This window comes from Phyllostomus hastatus, unplaced genomic scaffold, assembly GCF_019186645.2.
Source record: "Phyllostomus hastatus isolate PE091 unplaced genomic scaffold, TTU_PhHast_1.1 phas_contig_40, whole genome shotgun sequence".
Taxonomy (NCBI): Eukaryota; Metazoa; Chordata; class Mammalia; order Chiroptera; family Phyllostomidae; genus Phyllostomus; species Phyllostomus hastatus.
The window spans coordinates 6,133,288-6,148,613 of NW_025333872.1; the positions used below are offsets into that span (position 1 = coordinate 6,133,288).

The 15,326-nt window shown below is 42.2% G+C and overlaps 1 protein-coding gene across 6 annotated transcripts; it reads right to left on the bottom strand.

The window, feature by feature from the left end:
• Positions 1-5,259: 5,259 nt before the first annotated feature.
• Positions 5,260-14,696, bottom strand: MRPS10 (mitochondrial ribosomal protein S10). Of its 6 annotated transcripts, none has more exons than XM_045843997.1 (8): positions 14,437-14,453; positions 10,982-11,045; positions 10,802-10,866; positions 10,641-10,710; positions 8,587-8,723; positions 7,617-7,725; positions 6,430-6,519; positions 5,260-5,537 (listed from the first exon to the last, which is right to left on the bottom strand). In XM_045843997.1, coding segments are annotated over exons 1-8 (621 nt in total). In that variant the 5' UTR covers positions 14,439-14,453; the 3' UTR covers positions 5,260-5,453. The 6 variants fall into 6 exon arrangements, with proteins under 6 accessions (XP_045699953.1, XP_045699952.1, XP_045699955.1 ...); XM_045843996.1 differs by having other exon boundaries at positions 10,641-10,713; XM_045843999.1 differs by lacking the exons at positions 10,982-11,045; positions 14,437-14,453 and adding an exon at positions 14,622-14,696.
• Positions 14,697-15,326: the final 630 nt, after the last annotated feature.

Sequence of the window (15,326 nt, forward strand, 5' to 3'; positions counted from 1 at the left end):
CATTCTGCCTCCAAATACTCCAGGCTGCAAGGATGCACATTCCTCCAATTTCACTCTAACCTCAAGGGCTGCTCACCTCCTTCGCTAGCACCTCCTCCATTTTACCAAATCTCTACATGCTCGGGGCTTCCCAGGCTTGTCCGTGGTACTCCTCTCTTGTCTACCTAAACCGGCCCTAGATGAACGTATTTGTCTCCCGATATTACATAACATTTGTAGGCGGACAGCTTCCAAATTTACATCTTCAGCCTGGACTTCTCTCCAGAACTCCAGATTCATGAACCCAGCTGCCTACTGGACATCTATACTCAGATCGCAGACTTAGTGAGGCCAAGGCCAAACTACTGATTTCCTTCTCAAATCCATTCTCAACCCTCTTCCACCTCAGTAACGGCACCACCATTTATCCAGTTACTTAGGCCAAAAAGCAGGAGTCATCCCTGAATCCTCTCTCTTAGATCTCATTTCAGTCCATTAGTAGGTCAACCCATTAGCTCCATGTCCAAACTATAGTCTGAATTCAACCACTTCTCCTCCCCTCCACTACTGCAACCCTAGTCCAGGCCATGTCCTCTCACCTGCCCCACCACAGAAGGTCCTAACTGGTCCTCCTGCTCCCACTGCCACCCCTTCCTGGCAGTCCACACCCAGCAGCCAGAGTAGCACGTTTTAAGGTACAAATCAGATCCTATCACACCTCTGCTCCAAACTCTCCCATGACTTCCTGTTTACACTCATGATCCACACTCCTTCCCACAGCCATGACACATTACATGATCCAGCCCCTGCCAGCTTTTTTTTTTTTTTTTAAATCATCTGAGGGCATGCTTACTGATTTTTAGAGAGGAGAAGGGAGGGAGAAAGAGAGGAACATCGATGTGAGAGAGAAACATCGATTGGTTGCCCCTCACACACACCTGACTAGGGAACTAACACACAACCTAGGCATGTGCCCTGACCGGGAATCAAATCTGTGAACTTTTGGTTTGCAGGATGACACTCCAACCGAGCCCCCCGGTCAGGGCTGCCTGCTCTGTCTTCATGTTCCTCCATCCTTGTCAACAGATAGGCCACACTCACTGGGTCTTAGCACTGATTAGTCCTGCTGCTGGGATTGCCCTCCCCCAGGCCTGCACATGGCTGCCTTCTTTTTGCCGTTCTCCCCTCCTCAGAGAGCACTTTCCCAACCCTGTCTTAAAAGCCACTCAATTAATTTTGACATTATTCTACTTTATTTTCTTCATCGTGTTTAACTGCAGCTGAAACTTACTTTTCCCCTACTGTCTTCCCCATAAAGTTTAAGATCCTTGAGGGGAGGGACTTCACCACAGAGGCACTGCCAAATTCCCCGTGCTTAGCACACATAAAGGAACTCAAATACGTGTGTATTGACCAAAGTGCATGACCCTTGATCACTGCTGAATTAATGGGAGCTACCATTCCTTAATTTTGCAAGACAGCTCTTCTTGACTTCTTTGAGAGAGCCTGGGTTAGCAGATATTTATTGATGTGAAAGATTATGGGATTTTAGACCTAGAAGAGGCCTTGAAGATCAGTGATTTTCAAGACCTTTTCCCTGTCTCATCATACCTGAAGACGTGCCCACCAGCTGCTGCGGCTCCAAACCTACAGTGACTCAGCTGGCTTGGTGCGAAGATGGTGCCACCCCTGTCCACCTCTTCATATTTATCGGTATTTAAACAGCATTGAGGATGAATGAAATGTAACTTGATTTAGCCTTTGGCTAAGGAGTCTAAAATTCAATTGGCTTTTGATGTGGGTCAGTTGCCCATGACCTGACCCATAAACACTGCTGAGCTGTTGAAGTATAAATATATCATTTTAAAGAGGATTAGGACTCCACAGAGAGAAATGATAGCTTGAAGTGAGTAACAATAGTAAGGATTTAAGGAGGGTAGGGTTAGGAAGTGAGCGGGGATTTGCAGAGAACCCTGGGGATCTCAGGCAATCAGTTGTAAGCCTGGCTGCAGATCTGCATCTGCTGAGCCGAAGCCCTGCTGTAAATAACCCCCATGCCCGTGCTCTCGGACCCAGCAGGACCCTCCTTGGTGCAGCCTAAACTCGTGTTGCCCACTCACCCTGGGACCTCAAGACCACAGGGATCCCGCTGTTGTATCTCTCATGCTTCTTCAGACCATCTTTGCATCTTTTAGCCCTTAGATTCCACCCGTCCCCCCCAAGTCGATCATTTTATTTCTAAGCTTTAGGGGAAATAAGTGCATTTTGTCAATATAAAAGGGGAAATAAATCTGTATTGTTAGGTCTGAATATACAGAGTACTTTAAAATTTAGGTTCTGGGGCTGTCCCTGTCACTAATCTGAACTCACACAAATCAGCGTCATCTGTAAATGGAAACATGATGAGTGGGGAAGTTGTAACTTGGTTTTCTGTCCTGGGAAATGGGGGTAATAATAGCAACTACTTTATTGAATGCACATTATGTATTCCCTCGTTGAAACTGAACTTCACAGCCACGCTAAGGTTAGTAGTGTCCTTACCTTGCAGATGCTCTGCAGTCCTCTCCAGCTGGTTTTTAAACGGTGCCCCACAGAAGCATCTGGAGTACCAGAAAATTTGTGCTCCATCTAGTGGTAACTCTTATTTGTTGAATGTCTACTTATCTGCTTGGTACTATGAGGTGCTTCAGGTTATCTGATTTGATACCCCTACCCCAATGAGTAGCCATCATTTTCCTATATTTTACTAATAAGTAAAATTGAGGGTCTGACAGGGTTGAGTATCTCGCCCAAGTTTATTGCAGTTGACAGGTTTGAACCCTTATCTGACTCAGTCCTGACTTCAAAGTCCATGTTTCTCTGTCCATTTGCTACTTACTAATGCTGCAGTAAAACTACTTCAATAATACAGTGCAGGGAAGGAGGAACAGTAGCTGACAAACAGCAATGTTACAAAATTAAACTACTTGTTTAAAACAATTGCTTTATGTATTCACTGTGGCATGTATGACGTGGCCACAGGAACAGACAAGAAGTCCTCTTTGAAAGCACTGAAACTAGGCACTGAAGAAGTATAATCCAGAGTCCTATCCACATTTTAAACAGACTGTATTATTTTATTTGCTATGAAAGGAAAATACACTTCAGATCAGAGAAAGCAACAATGAACTCAGGGCTACACTAGGTAAGAAAATCATCTCACTTCCTCCCTGCCTTCTGGATCATTCTCCCATCAGGTCCCCTTTTCCCTCTCCACCTCCCATCCCCACCACGGACAGTAAGTGCGACTTGGGCATTAATTCTAACTTTTAGAATGTGCATTTACTTGGGAGACCCAATTAAAAAAAAAACACTTTCTCAGCCTATCATGATAAAGAAATTATCTTGTTTACATCAAGAAGGAGGCTTCGCCCTGGCTGGCGTGCCTCAGTTGGTTGGAGCGCTGTCCTGTGACAAAGGGTCGTGGGCCTGATTCTCAGTCAGGGTACATGTCTGGGTTGTGGGTTAGGTCCCTGGTTGAGATACATATAAAAAGCGACCAATGTTTCTCGCTGGCATCAATGTTTCTCTCCCCCTGTTTCTTCCTCCCTTCCCCTCTCTCTAAAATCAAGAAGCATGTCCTCAGGTAAAGATAAAAAAAAAAAGTAAGCTTCAAATATACCAAATACTTTTGTCAAAGAAGTAGCACTAGTTTTTGTCACATGTGTAGTCTGTTTTCGAGTTTATCTTAAAACATTTTAATACATAATTTGAAGTGTTAAACCAAGCAATCTGGTTCACGGGTTAATTTAGCACGAACACAGCTGGAAGCAGACGCGCACCTTTAGAGGAGCTCCCAGGGGTCACCAGGGCTGAGTGTGCACAAGCACCCCATTCCACTACAGTGACTCATATGTCTAACACACCCACAAAATGCTATGTTTATTTTGAAAGAATCATTTCTTTTAAAGTAAAAATGGGTCACAAATTGCTACTTTGCTAGGTATAATTACCATTATATTGCTCTTGTTTTATTGACTAGTTCTTAATCCTGAAGCTTATACCTGAGATAAGCAGGCTTCAGGCATTTGTGAATGACACAGTCAAAAACTGACCTGTGAAGAGAGTGTGGTCGTGGGGCACAAGGCTGTAATTCTTTTCATGTTAATGACAGTAATATAAGTCTGATACATAAGCAGTATGCATTCAGAACACCGACACCTGATAGCAGATTGGAAAAAGAGAATAGGAATTCCAGTACAAGGGGGGAAAAACTGAGAAGTCATAACTACTCCAAAGACTCGAAGAAAACCACAAAAGACGAGGCCCTGGTTCTGCTGAAAAAGGAAACCAATCACTCCCTGGGGGCTGATCCATCAACAGTTTCAGCCTATTGTAGTCCTGCCTCTTTCAGGGCTTTAACTACTATTTAATTTCATGGAAAAGTAGACATCTCCAAACAAAAAGAGTACCATTGACCAAAAGAAAGAGGCCTTCTTATCAGCAAGGAACTTAATAAGGAAAATATTTTCTGTGCCTTGCACAATTTTCAAAAGCTGTTATTTCTATTCAGTTCTTGGTATTTACTACAGCGCTGGGCACAGAGTTAACAAAATGAAAGCCTGCTGAATGAATGGCTCCCAGGATGAGTGAGACACAAGGGCAGTAATTTCTTGAGAGCAGGAATCCCATCACAGTGACCCTCTCCGGCAGCCCTGCCAGGGCTCCAGGGCAATAATAGTTCAGTGCATGCTACAAATGTGCTTGGTCTGCTGCAGAGTATGTATTTTTTTCAAGAATGTAATGCTGAAACGAAGTACAATTTGGAGGTCATCACCCCCAAAATGAGCATATGCCGGCCTGCACTAAGGTGAGTGTCAAAAACTGTAATTGCTCAGTGTTAAATTAACCAAAGGTTCCTTCTAGAAACCTCAAAAGAAAAAAAATGTGTAATATTTCAAACATTCACTTTCAGAGGAATATGATATAAATTAAGAACACTATAGCCCTGGCTCATGTGGCTCAGTGGATTGAGTGACGACGACCTGTGAACCTAAGGGTCCCTGGTAAGATTCCCAGCCAGGGCACATGCCTGGATTGCGGGCCAGGTGCCCAGTACGCGGCACTCGGGAGGCAACCACACATTGATGTTTCTCTCCCTCTTAAAAAAAAAAAATCAGTACAAACTAATACTTGAACAGCAGAAAAATAAAATATAAATAGACTCTTGGTGCATAGTCAGAATGGTTTCCTCCCATTTGTTAAAACCAGAACTGAAATGATGACACATATAAAAGAATATATAAAGAGGTTCTTTTACTATAGTCCATTGTATCCTTAACGTTCCACTCCCTGCTGCCAACTGATAGGATACGTGGGCTCAACAGAGCAGTTACATGGACTCAAAATCGTCTCACCGGAAGCTCTCTTATTCCAGCCGATGTGGCTGGCCCACCCTCATTTCAAGACTCTGCACCACTAGTCTCTATCAGACTTCATGACTTGCTTTCTTCTCTTCCCTCTGGTATCCTCTCCCAGATTGGCTCCTTGATGTGCTCTGGTAACCGTTCTAATTTTGTCTAAGAAGAGAAAAATAAAACTGTAATATGTGAACTTAATTGACTCTTTGGCCAAGAAATAGATTAATTTTGTTCCCTTCAATCCTTTTATTTTTTCCTTTTACCCCTCTTATCTTCTTGTAGGGCTTTGAAACAGAAGAAAACTTGATGGTATATGAAACACTGACATACATAATCCATCTGATCCTCAGTGATGGCTGGGAATGCCATCCAACATAGCCCCCGAGTCTAGACAACTCCTGAGAGGGAGGGGGACTTCAGAGGCAGCTCGGGGGGGATGTGGCTGCACAGTCAGGACTCGGCTGAGCTGCCAACACTGCACGGGAAGATGGAGACCCCAACCACTGCGGTAACCCTGGCTCTAGGTCTGCCACAGGCCCTGCCCTCCACTCAGTGAGCCCGGTCATCAAAAAGACATGACAGCCAGCTTCATCTGTGATCTGAACCCAGGCAACTGAAGGCTGCCTGTCTCCTCCGCATTTGGAATGTGTGTTCTGTATGCTTTCCCTGCTCTTAAAACCTGCTCCAAGGGCACAGGCTTGAGATAGAAATGCGGTACCGACACCACCTGGACTGACTGGGTGCGTGACCGACTCCAATCAAGGCCTTCTACGTATGCAAATGACCCCAGTTTGGGCCTTTACAGAAACTTTTAAGATTTGGCAGATTGATGTGGAAATCTAATCATCTTGTGGCTGCCCAAGAAATACCTGTTAAATTCCCTTGCTTATTAAACCTGCCATCTACCACTTGGAGTGGTCTGCCTCTGTCTTCTGTCTCTCCTTGCCCTCCGCATCCAGGGCTGGTTTCAGATTCTACCTGCGAAGCTCCTGAGAAGGTTGTGACCCAACAGGGATCTACTCTCCAGCAGAGGAAGAAACTGAAATCATACCTTTGTAACTTCCATGGCAACGCCTTCAGGTAAGTTTCGCTGAATGTATTCCAAGTAGACATCTGCTGTACTTCCAGTTAGATGTTTTAACTAAAATGTCAAACATGAAACTGGTTCATGCTGTGCTGTTAGAGCAGAAACTTTTAAATTTTATTGGTAGAAGCAGTAGAACCTTTTCTTTTCTTTCTCTATAAAATCTTACACAGAATTCCAGTAAAAAAAAGGTAGGTGGTCTAGTTGAACTGAATGCGGGGAGCATGGCCCGGAAGCACCCTCCCTCCCAAGTGCCTGGAAGCCGGAGCTCCGTGGAACCCAGAGGCAAGCATGGTATCCAAGCAGCACACTTACCCGAGTTTCCTGAACAGCTTAAGACAAAAGGAAACGACTAGACTGTAAGACAGAGTTAGTGTGACATTTTCGTGCTTCGTGGGGAGGTGTTTCTGTTGGACATGGGTGCATAATATTTTGGGGTTTTTTTTCCATTTAAATTTGGGACTATGTTTTAATCATATCTGTATCCACAATGTCTAGTACAGTGCTTCCAATGTAAAAGATGCACAAGCACTTGTTTTAATAAAACTTACCAATTATTTACTATGTGAGGAAGTATTCTCAGTGCTTTAGAGAAATATCTCATTTAACCCTCACATTGACCTAGGAGACAGGTATCCTTATTCTGCACATTCTGTAGGTGAAGGAATTGAGGCACAGGCCTTAGTAGCTAGTAGGTGCCGAGACTAGGACCTGGCTGCCTGACTCCAGGACCCGAGTGCTATGCTGCCCCTAGTGGATGCACAAATGAGTAAGATGAATGAAAAATCTTAATGCTGCCCATAACAGACACGAGAAATCCAGACAGCACATGAAAAGGATTATTAGAACTGTGTGAAAACTTAATTAGAATTGTTGAAAAGCACACAAAATTATTCCAATGCTATCTTATTGTATAAAAATTAGCATAATCTGCATTATTGAGTTAAAGTATGAACTATTCTAAAAGATGGCTTTATTTGAGTTTGATTTTCCTGTCTGCTATTTCCATAAACACAAAAGGAAATTCACCTTCTCTACAACTGTTAGACATGGGCTGACTGAAAGAAAGCCAACCCAGGCACTGTCAACGGAAGGCTATGCTGGTGTGAAATTGGGGTGTTTCAAAAACGCCTCAACGTCTGAAACAAACTCACCTCGAAACATCTGTACAGTGTTCTCATTTCATACTGAACTCTGTGCTTCTTGAAAATATGCACTGATTTAAGAAGAGTAAATCGCTCTATTTTCCTTGGAGGTTCATGTCTGAAAATTAATGGGCAAAACAACATAGGCTAAGTGATGTTAAAACCTCAGTCACCGATGTCAAAGCATGATTCCACAACTATGCAGGCAGGCTCATGCTCAATTACAGGCATGAACTACCACTTACAGGCTTTATTTGTCAGGACTGTCATCGATGCTGTGACAGACACTGTCATAAAACTCAGGCCAAAATAAACACCCCAGACAGCAACACGATCATCTTCTCACAGACCCCAAGTTGAGCCTTGGTATGCGGCACATGCACACACAAGCCTCCAGATGCCACATCCCTGAAGCCCCTTCCTGACCAATATATGAACTGCGACAAAACCACCGGTGTATGGGACACAGCTGTGACTGTCCACTGTGTGTTACTTCACAGAAATCTAAGGACACAGCAGTAACTACAAAACTACAGTCTGTTATGGAAAATGTGGGCCCTTCTGATAACAACTGAGGTGGTTATACTTGCCCCTGCAGTGACTTCAGGGCCATGTGATGCTCACCTTGCTCAGGCTTTGAGTTACTGGGTGAGTGGTGTTTCTCAGGGCAGTTTTGAAACAATGAACATATCAGCCAAAGATCATCGAATCAAATAATCTAGGGATTCTTGGGTCTCCATATGTCTATGAAATTGGCAGAGAAAGGATTTCCTTGATTTTCCTGGTTCACTCATTCGTATTTAAACATTCCAGGAGACAGGAAGGGATGATCCTGCTTAGGATAAAACGGCAAAGCTACCCCTACCAATCATGAGCTCCAGCCCATTTTAAGAGCTCAGACCTAGCTGGAACCAGCCCATTTTCGTAGTGATTTATGTTATAGCATTTGACAGGTCAGATTAGGAAAGATCATACTTACACTTCGATGGAGATCCCAAGTTCTTTAGCAGCAAGCACAGCAAAATATTCATAGCTGTCCAACACAGCCTTATCATGGCCTTTTACTAAAACTGACAGGCGCTTATATAATGTGTCTGGTTCATCAGAAATGGTTATCTACAATTTTGAAATAAAAAAGTTTCATTCATGGTTCCTCTAATATTTACAACTAAAATATTTAACATATTAACCTCAAATGAGCTACTTCAGAGTTTAGTAATAAAGGAGGAGAAAAATACTAAGTAACATTTTAACACCATCAGTCTAAGTCTCTAGACGCTATCACATTCGGACCTGCGCAGTAACCCTTACAATGTGTTACTAAAATGCAGCGTGAATCAAAGCAACTTTCAAGAAAACCTACGAAATCACTGATGGGGCCTTCTAACTTACTCTGCTACTTCTCGCCAAGTCGCAATGGGCAAGTCACACAATCCCACCCCACTGTGGTTTCCTCATGTACATAAAAGGCAGAATACTGGTGCTACAGCGCACAGCGTTTCTTTAGGGAATGAATAAGAAAACACAGATTAAAGTGTTTATAAATGATTAAACATTGTTATATAAAGGTGAGCAATTACAATTCATTTTATTTATTAGGTTTTATTCATGTTCTGCCTGTCATAACAGGAAAATTACTCACTTCTCACTTCTAATTAAAATGTTGTGACACTGACTATACACATAACTTCCACCTCTTTTATCCTAACACAACACTTAAAATCTTAGAAATAATGGGTCTGACATTTCTGACTTTCTTCTAAGAGATGAATTACCTTCAGTTCATTCATCCATTAAACCAGTAATTTACACATACTAATCCAATGATTCAGGGCTAATTACATTGCACCTGAAAGGAGATCAGTTACCCAACCAGGAAGCTCTCAATTACTCCAAACAGGGCTGTTGGGGGAACAGAATACACTGATACCTTATTGCAAAAGTTGGAGGGTGAGGGAAGGGAGAATACATCCTGAAGATATATTCTGATTGGTTCCTAAAGGGTTTTAAAGAAATTCTGAATCTGTTAAAAAGATTAAGTATCAGGAGATTTCACATAAAAATTTGGATTTCAATTTAGATTGGAAAATTTAGACAACCTTTCCTAGTGATCATGTTATAGCAGTTGACAGGTCAGATTAGGAAAATCATGCCTAAGTCTGATTTCCCACACTTCAACAATGATTAAAGTAAATAGCAACTATCTCACTTATCACAGGCACAGCCTGTCGTCGTGACCACCCTGTCACCTCTCCGTACAGGCCTGGCCCATGCAGACATCTATGCTGAAGACCCGGGGTGTCTAAGTGTCGTCATGGAAATATATCCAGTATCCACTAAGTGAAAAAAAACGAAACAGCAGCACGTTATGTGTGACACAATTCCATTTTGGTGTGCGCGTGCACAGATATAATGATTATGTGCACAAAGATATCCAAAATGACTCATCCTGAGCTGTTAAAAAGGGTTATTTTTGAGGAGTAGAGCTGAAAAAAATGAAAGTCTATAAGGATTTCAAAAAAAAATTACAAGTAACACAAAAACTGGGTTGAAGAAATCCCAGCTGTTACTTAAATGAAACAAGGCTATGTGCTGCTTCCGGATTTCACTTGTGCTGATATTCTTTCTCGCTGCGCACAACACAGCACTGTCCAGGCCCAGGCGCAATGTCTTAAAATGAGAACAAAGACCTGACAGTTACAAGAAAAGTTTGTTTCTAGAAACATATCAAGTATTCTGCATCACTAATTATGACAACTCTTCACATTATGCTGAGTTAAAAGCCAAAGACCACTCACTCCCACAGTTATTTGGAGCAAATCATTTATTCCTTTAGAACTTACCTAGATCCCCTGAAAGAGAACATCAGCACTAGGGACCACAGATACTCTACTCGGGAACACTGTGCACTTGCCAGTATTGCAGAACAAATTTGTTTTCGTTATAAAGTATTTGGGAAACAACCCCGAATGAAATAGCAAAGAAATTTTATTACTAAGGGAGCTCCTTATGCCAAGAAATAGGAGTACATACCGCAGGCTTGGTCAAATCCTTGGGAACATCAACGTGTAGGTTTGAAAACTGTACCCACTTCATACTGGTACTGCTGTGTAGGGGGGAAAGGAGAAACCTAAGTAAAACAGCACAAGAGCCCATTTCCTTGTTCAATTTAGCACATCAAATTACATACTTACAGAAGAAAGCCACCATTTTTGGATGTACTGCTCTTAGAACTGTTTACAGAAAAATCCCTTGAAGCCTTAGAAGAAAAAAAAGGAACATGTTAGAATTAAAGTCAAGCCCCAAACCATTCATAGTTTCTGTTAAAAAAAAATCAAAAGATGTACGATGCTTCAAATAAAGGGCTATCTCACCCTCAGCCATCGTGGCTCCCCCAGTGCACCAAAGTTGCTGCGGATGCGATCGCAGTTGGAGGACCTGGGGAGGCAACCGGTCAATGTTTCTCTCTCACACTGATACTACTCTTTGTCTCTCTCTAAAATTAATAAACATATCTTAAAAAATGCAGGGCTATCTCATTATTTCAAACTAGAAATAATTATTCTAGAAATAATTTCAAACTAGAAATTATTTCAAATTAGATTTTATTTTTTAGAAAAAGAAAACAATGGAAGAATTGATAATCAAAAAGGACTCTCAAAATACTAGAGAATCTATATATTTTAAAGCTTAGAAGAGCTTTTTTAAAACAAGCAATTCTCACATTGAAATAACAGCTACACATTAGACGACAACAAAGAAAAAAATGTGGTTTAATTTATCCATTATTTTTAGATTAATGTACTTGAATATAATAGTAATTTGCCTCAATATTTTTGAGCAATTAAGTCTTTATAATTTATTAAGAGTTGAAATAAGAATTCCTTTTTTAGAAAAGATTTTACTTATTTATTTAGTTTTAGAGAGAGGGGAAGGGAGGGAGAAAGAGAGGGAGAGAAGAAACATCTATGTGTGGTTGCCTCTTGCATACTTCCTACTTGGGACCTGGCCCACAACCCAGGCATGTGCCCTAACTGGGAATCAAACCAGCGACCCTCTGGTTCGCAGGCTGACACCAATTCACTGAGCTACACCAGCCAGGGCTGAAATAAGAATTCTAAAAGTACCCTTATTTTGAAGCTTTCATACATCTTTTCCAGCATATATTATTTGGCTTGGCTGGGATAACTAGCTTACAAATAAATTGAAATACACACTGAAGCTTACACCCATTTTACACCACTACTGTGCCTCAATGCAACAAGCCAGCCTTTCCAAATCCTTTATTGTTGGCTCCCCCTAGTGGATCAGAATTTATGGTTGTAGGAAACTTACAGTATAATGTAGATGTAATTTGCCACCTGTTTTCCCTTTAAGCTTTCCTGAGATACGTCTGTCCAGAAGGTATCCAGCCATATTATAGGAAAAATAGAGACATTACAAGATACAAGAAACACTGTAGCCCTGGCTAGTGTGGCTCAGTAGATTGAGTCCTGGTCTGCAGACCTAAAGGTTGCCAGTTTGATTCCCAGTCAGGGCACATGCCTGGGTGGTGGTCCAGGTCCCCAGTTGGGGGCATGAGGCAACTGATTGCTGTTTCTCTGGTACATTTCTCTCCCTCTCATAAAATCTTGAAAATAAAAAGAAAAAAGAAACATTGTATACAGGACAATGATGCCTCAGTCCCCTACAAAGTAGGCAACTTAGGATCTCACACATTTCTCCTAATTGCCATCAGCTGCCCCATTGTATTTTCCTGAATCTCATGGATGGTCTGAAATCTCTTCCTTTTCAAAGGTGACTTTAGCTTTGGGAAAAGCCAGAAGTTGCAAGGCACCAAACCTGGGCTTTAGGAGGGCTGAACCACCTGGGTGATTTGGTATTTCACCAAAAAGCTCTGTAGGAGATGTGATGCATGGACGAGTACACTGTTGTGATGAAGCTGACAATCACCACCTGCTCATGGCTGTGGCCTTCTGAATCATCTGAATAGTTTCCACAGAGGAATATTCAAGTTTAACACAAAATTTGATGCAGATTTGTTGCTCTACTTGCTTAGTCATTTTGAATGTGACTGCCACACAGTACACATGCTCACTAAACAGTATCTACCACTCCCACTGATTAGTAAAGTTGTCATGTTTGCACACGCACATTCCAGTCCACTCTCCTGGATGCCAGGATACACTGATATTGCACAAACACTGATATATAAACCAGTTATATGAACAACAGCAGGACTTTTCCTGGACAGACTTCATAAATGTGTACCCGAGCATGATAGGATCCTTAAAAATACTTTGAAAATGAGAATAACTTTTAGTACAAGCAAAGCTTAATTAAAACTGAGGGTCACCTAAATATGTTAAAAAAAAGCCTATTGTTAACTTATTGTCCTTCTTCCCCTCTCTATCCAAGATGGCAGCAAATTAAAACTTTCATATTCTCTCTTGGACCAGGGGAAAAACAAAAAGAGGAGAAAATCAGTTACAATACAAGGGTGGAAGAGGTCAGTGCCATTTTTCAGGCATAATCACACAGAAACCTCCCTCCTCACATTTCTGCCAGGGACCCCAACCATTCGGTTGTTGAAGAACCGTAGGTCTAAGGCCTATGACGCTAGCCAACCATAGTCTCCCGGTGTAAACCTCTGCTTGAAGAAGTTGGAGACTAAGTGCTGTTACAGCCCCAAATCAACAGTATTAAGTTCTTTAATAAACCTTTTTTAAAAATTACTGATTTGAGAAAGAGGAAAGGGGTGGGGAGAGAGAAACATCAATTTGTTGTTCCACTTATTTATGCATTCATTGGTTGATTTTTGTATTTGCCCTGACCCCTGACCAGGGACCTAACCAGCAATCTTGGCGTGTCAGGATGATGCTCTAACCAACTGAGCTACAGGGCCAGGGCAAGAAGTTCTTAAACGTTTTCCTTTTGAGGGGGTTAAAGGGTATCTGAGCTTAGTTGTCTTAGTCTAAAATTTCAGCCTCTACCACCACCTGACTTTTCTTAAGCACAGTGATTCTCAAATTGTGCTCTGAAGCCCTCTGGGGAACCCCTGAAACAGTTTCCGGGGGCTGAAAGATTAAAACTACTTTCATAATAATACTAAGGCTTTATTTCCAACTTTTTCACTCATTGTCTTACAAGTGTACAGTGAGGTTTTCCAGAGGTTGCATGATGTGTCATATGAACACAGAAGCAGATATGAAAATCCAGCTGTCTTCTTTTAAGCCAGACATTAAAGAGATTCACAAAAACATAAAACACTGCCAGTCTTATTAAATTTGCTTTAAAAACTTATTTTCCATAAAAATGTTACTATGTTAACATGTAATGAGTTTATTAATGTTATTTTGAAAGGAGTAAGCATTTTTATTATTCTCAGGTTTATTTTCTAATGAGCTAAGTATCAATAACTAAAGTCCACAAAAACAAAAGTTTTTTGGCGTCCTCGACTATTTTTGGAGTGTAAACGGGTGCTGAGGCCAAAATACTCGAGAACCGCTCTGCAGTTTTTGCTTCTCTCAAGACCCGCGCAAAGGGCATTTCACCCCATTCCTGACTTCATTGACTCACCTAAATCTCAGAAACCCTAAGCAGGAGGAGAATGTCTCGATTTAGTTCCGTGGGAAGAATATGAGATCTTGGGCCAGCTCGGCCCCTCATTTGCTCAAAGCAAAGTTTCCCGTCTTCTGAGCCTGGGTTTATTTTGCAAACGTGATGCTAGTCACGGGGAGGTGCTTTGGGAGAGGGGTGGGAATATATGATGTTCAATATTCTTTCCAGCTCTGTCATTCTTTTTGTTCCTGTCTTTGCCCTGACTTACATTTTACACCGTGAAAGAAAGGGAGATAAAACCTGCCCCTTTCTTGCCACCTTCCTGCGAGCGAGCAGAGGTGCGGACTAAAATCGGGGAAGGCTCCTTACGGTCAGAACGACGGCTGGCAGCAAGACTGAGTAGCAGCTGCCCCTGTTGGCTCGCCCAGTTCCCCCAGCCTGCCCGGTACCTGCCTGCCAGAGACGCCGGCAAACGGCCCCGAGCACTACTCGCGCCGCCATCTTGCCGCCCAGCCTCTCAGGATCGCTTCCGGGGTCACAGGGCGTCCTCAGACCATAGAGTTCCGCTAAAGGAGAGAGTATATTCTTGTGTTCCGGCAAGGAACAACCATAGAGATGTAATTCGGTGCTTTCTTAAGGCTGGGACTGAACCTCCAGTTGGCTTCCCGTGGGTCGTGTACCCGCCGTGTACAGTGTCTTGATCAAGTTCCCACAGCCCGTATCTAGATAGTGACCAAGCCCAGCAAATGTTTTCCTTAACAGATCGTGTTGGTCGTACGTGGTTCCTATTTTCTCCGAGACAAACACACACACGTGCTTGGAAAAAAATATATTGACAACAGTTATCTCTGGGTTGTGAATAATGGTTCATTTGTTTTTCTATTTATGTATTTTTCAAAATGTTACAAAATCCGTATTTCATTAGACTGAAGGAAAGTTTACCACTCCATCAAGCCCCGATTCCATCCTTTTCCTCGCTGCAATAACCTTGTAGTTCTGTTCCTTAACCCTACCTTCCTTCACCACACCAACTGGCATTTTTGTGCTCCAGCTGTCCTGTACACCACTGTCCCAGGATCTTCCTAAGTCTTCATTTCCTTATGTTACTCTTATGTATTTCAGAATTACAGTGGCTGCCTTCACCTAGTACCACAAGCC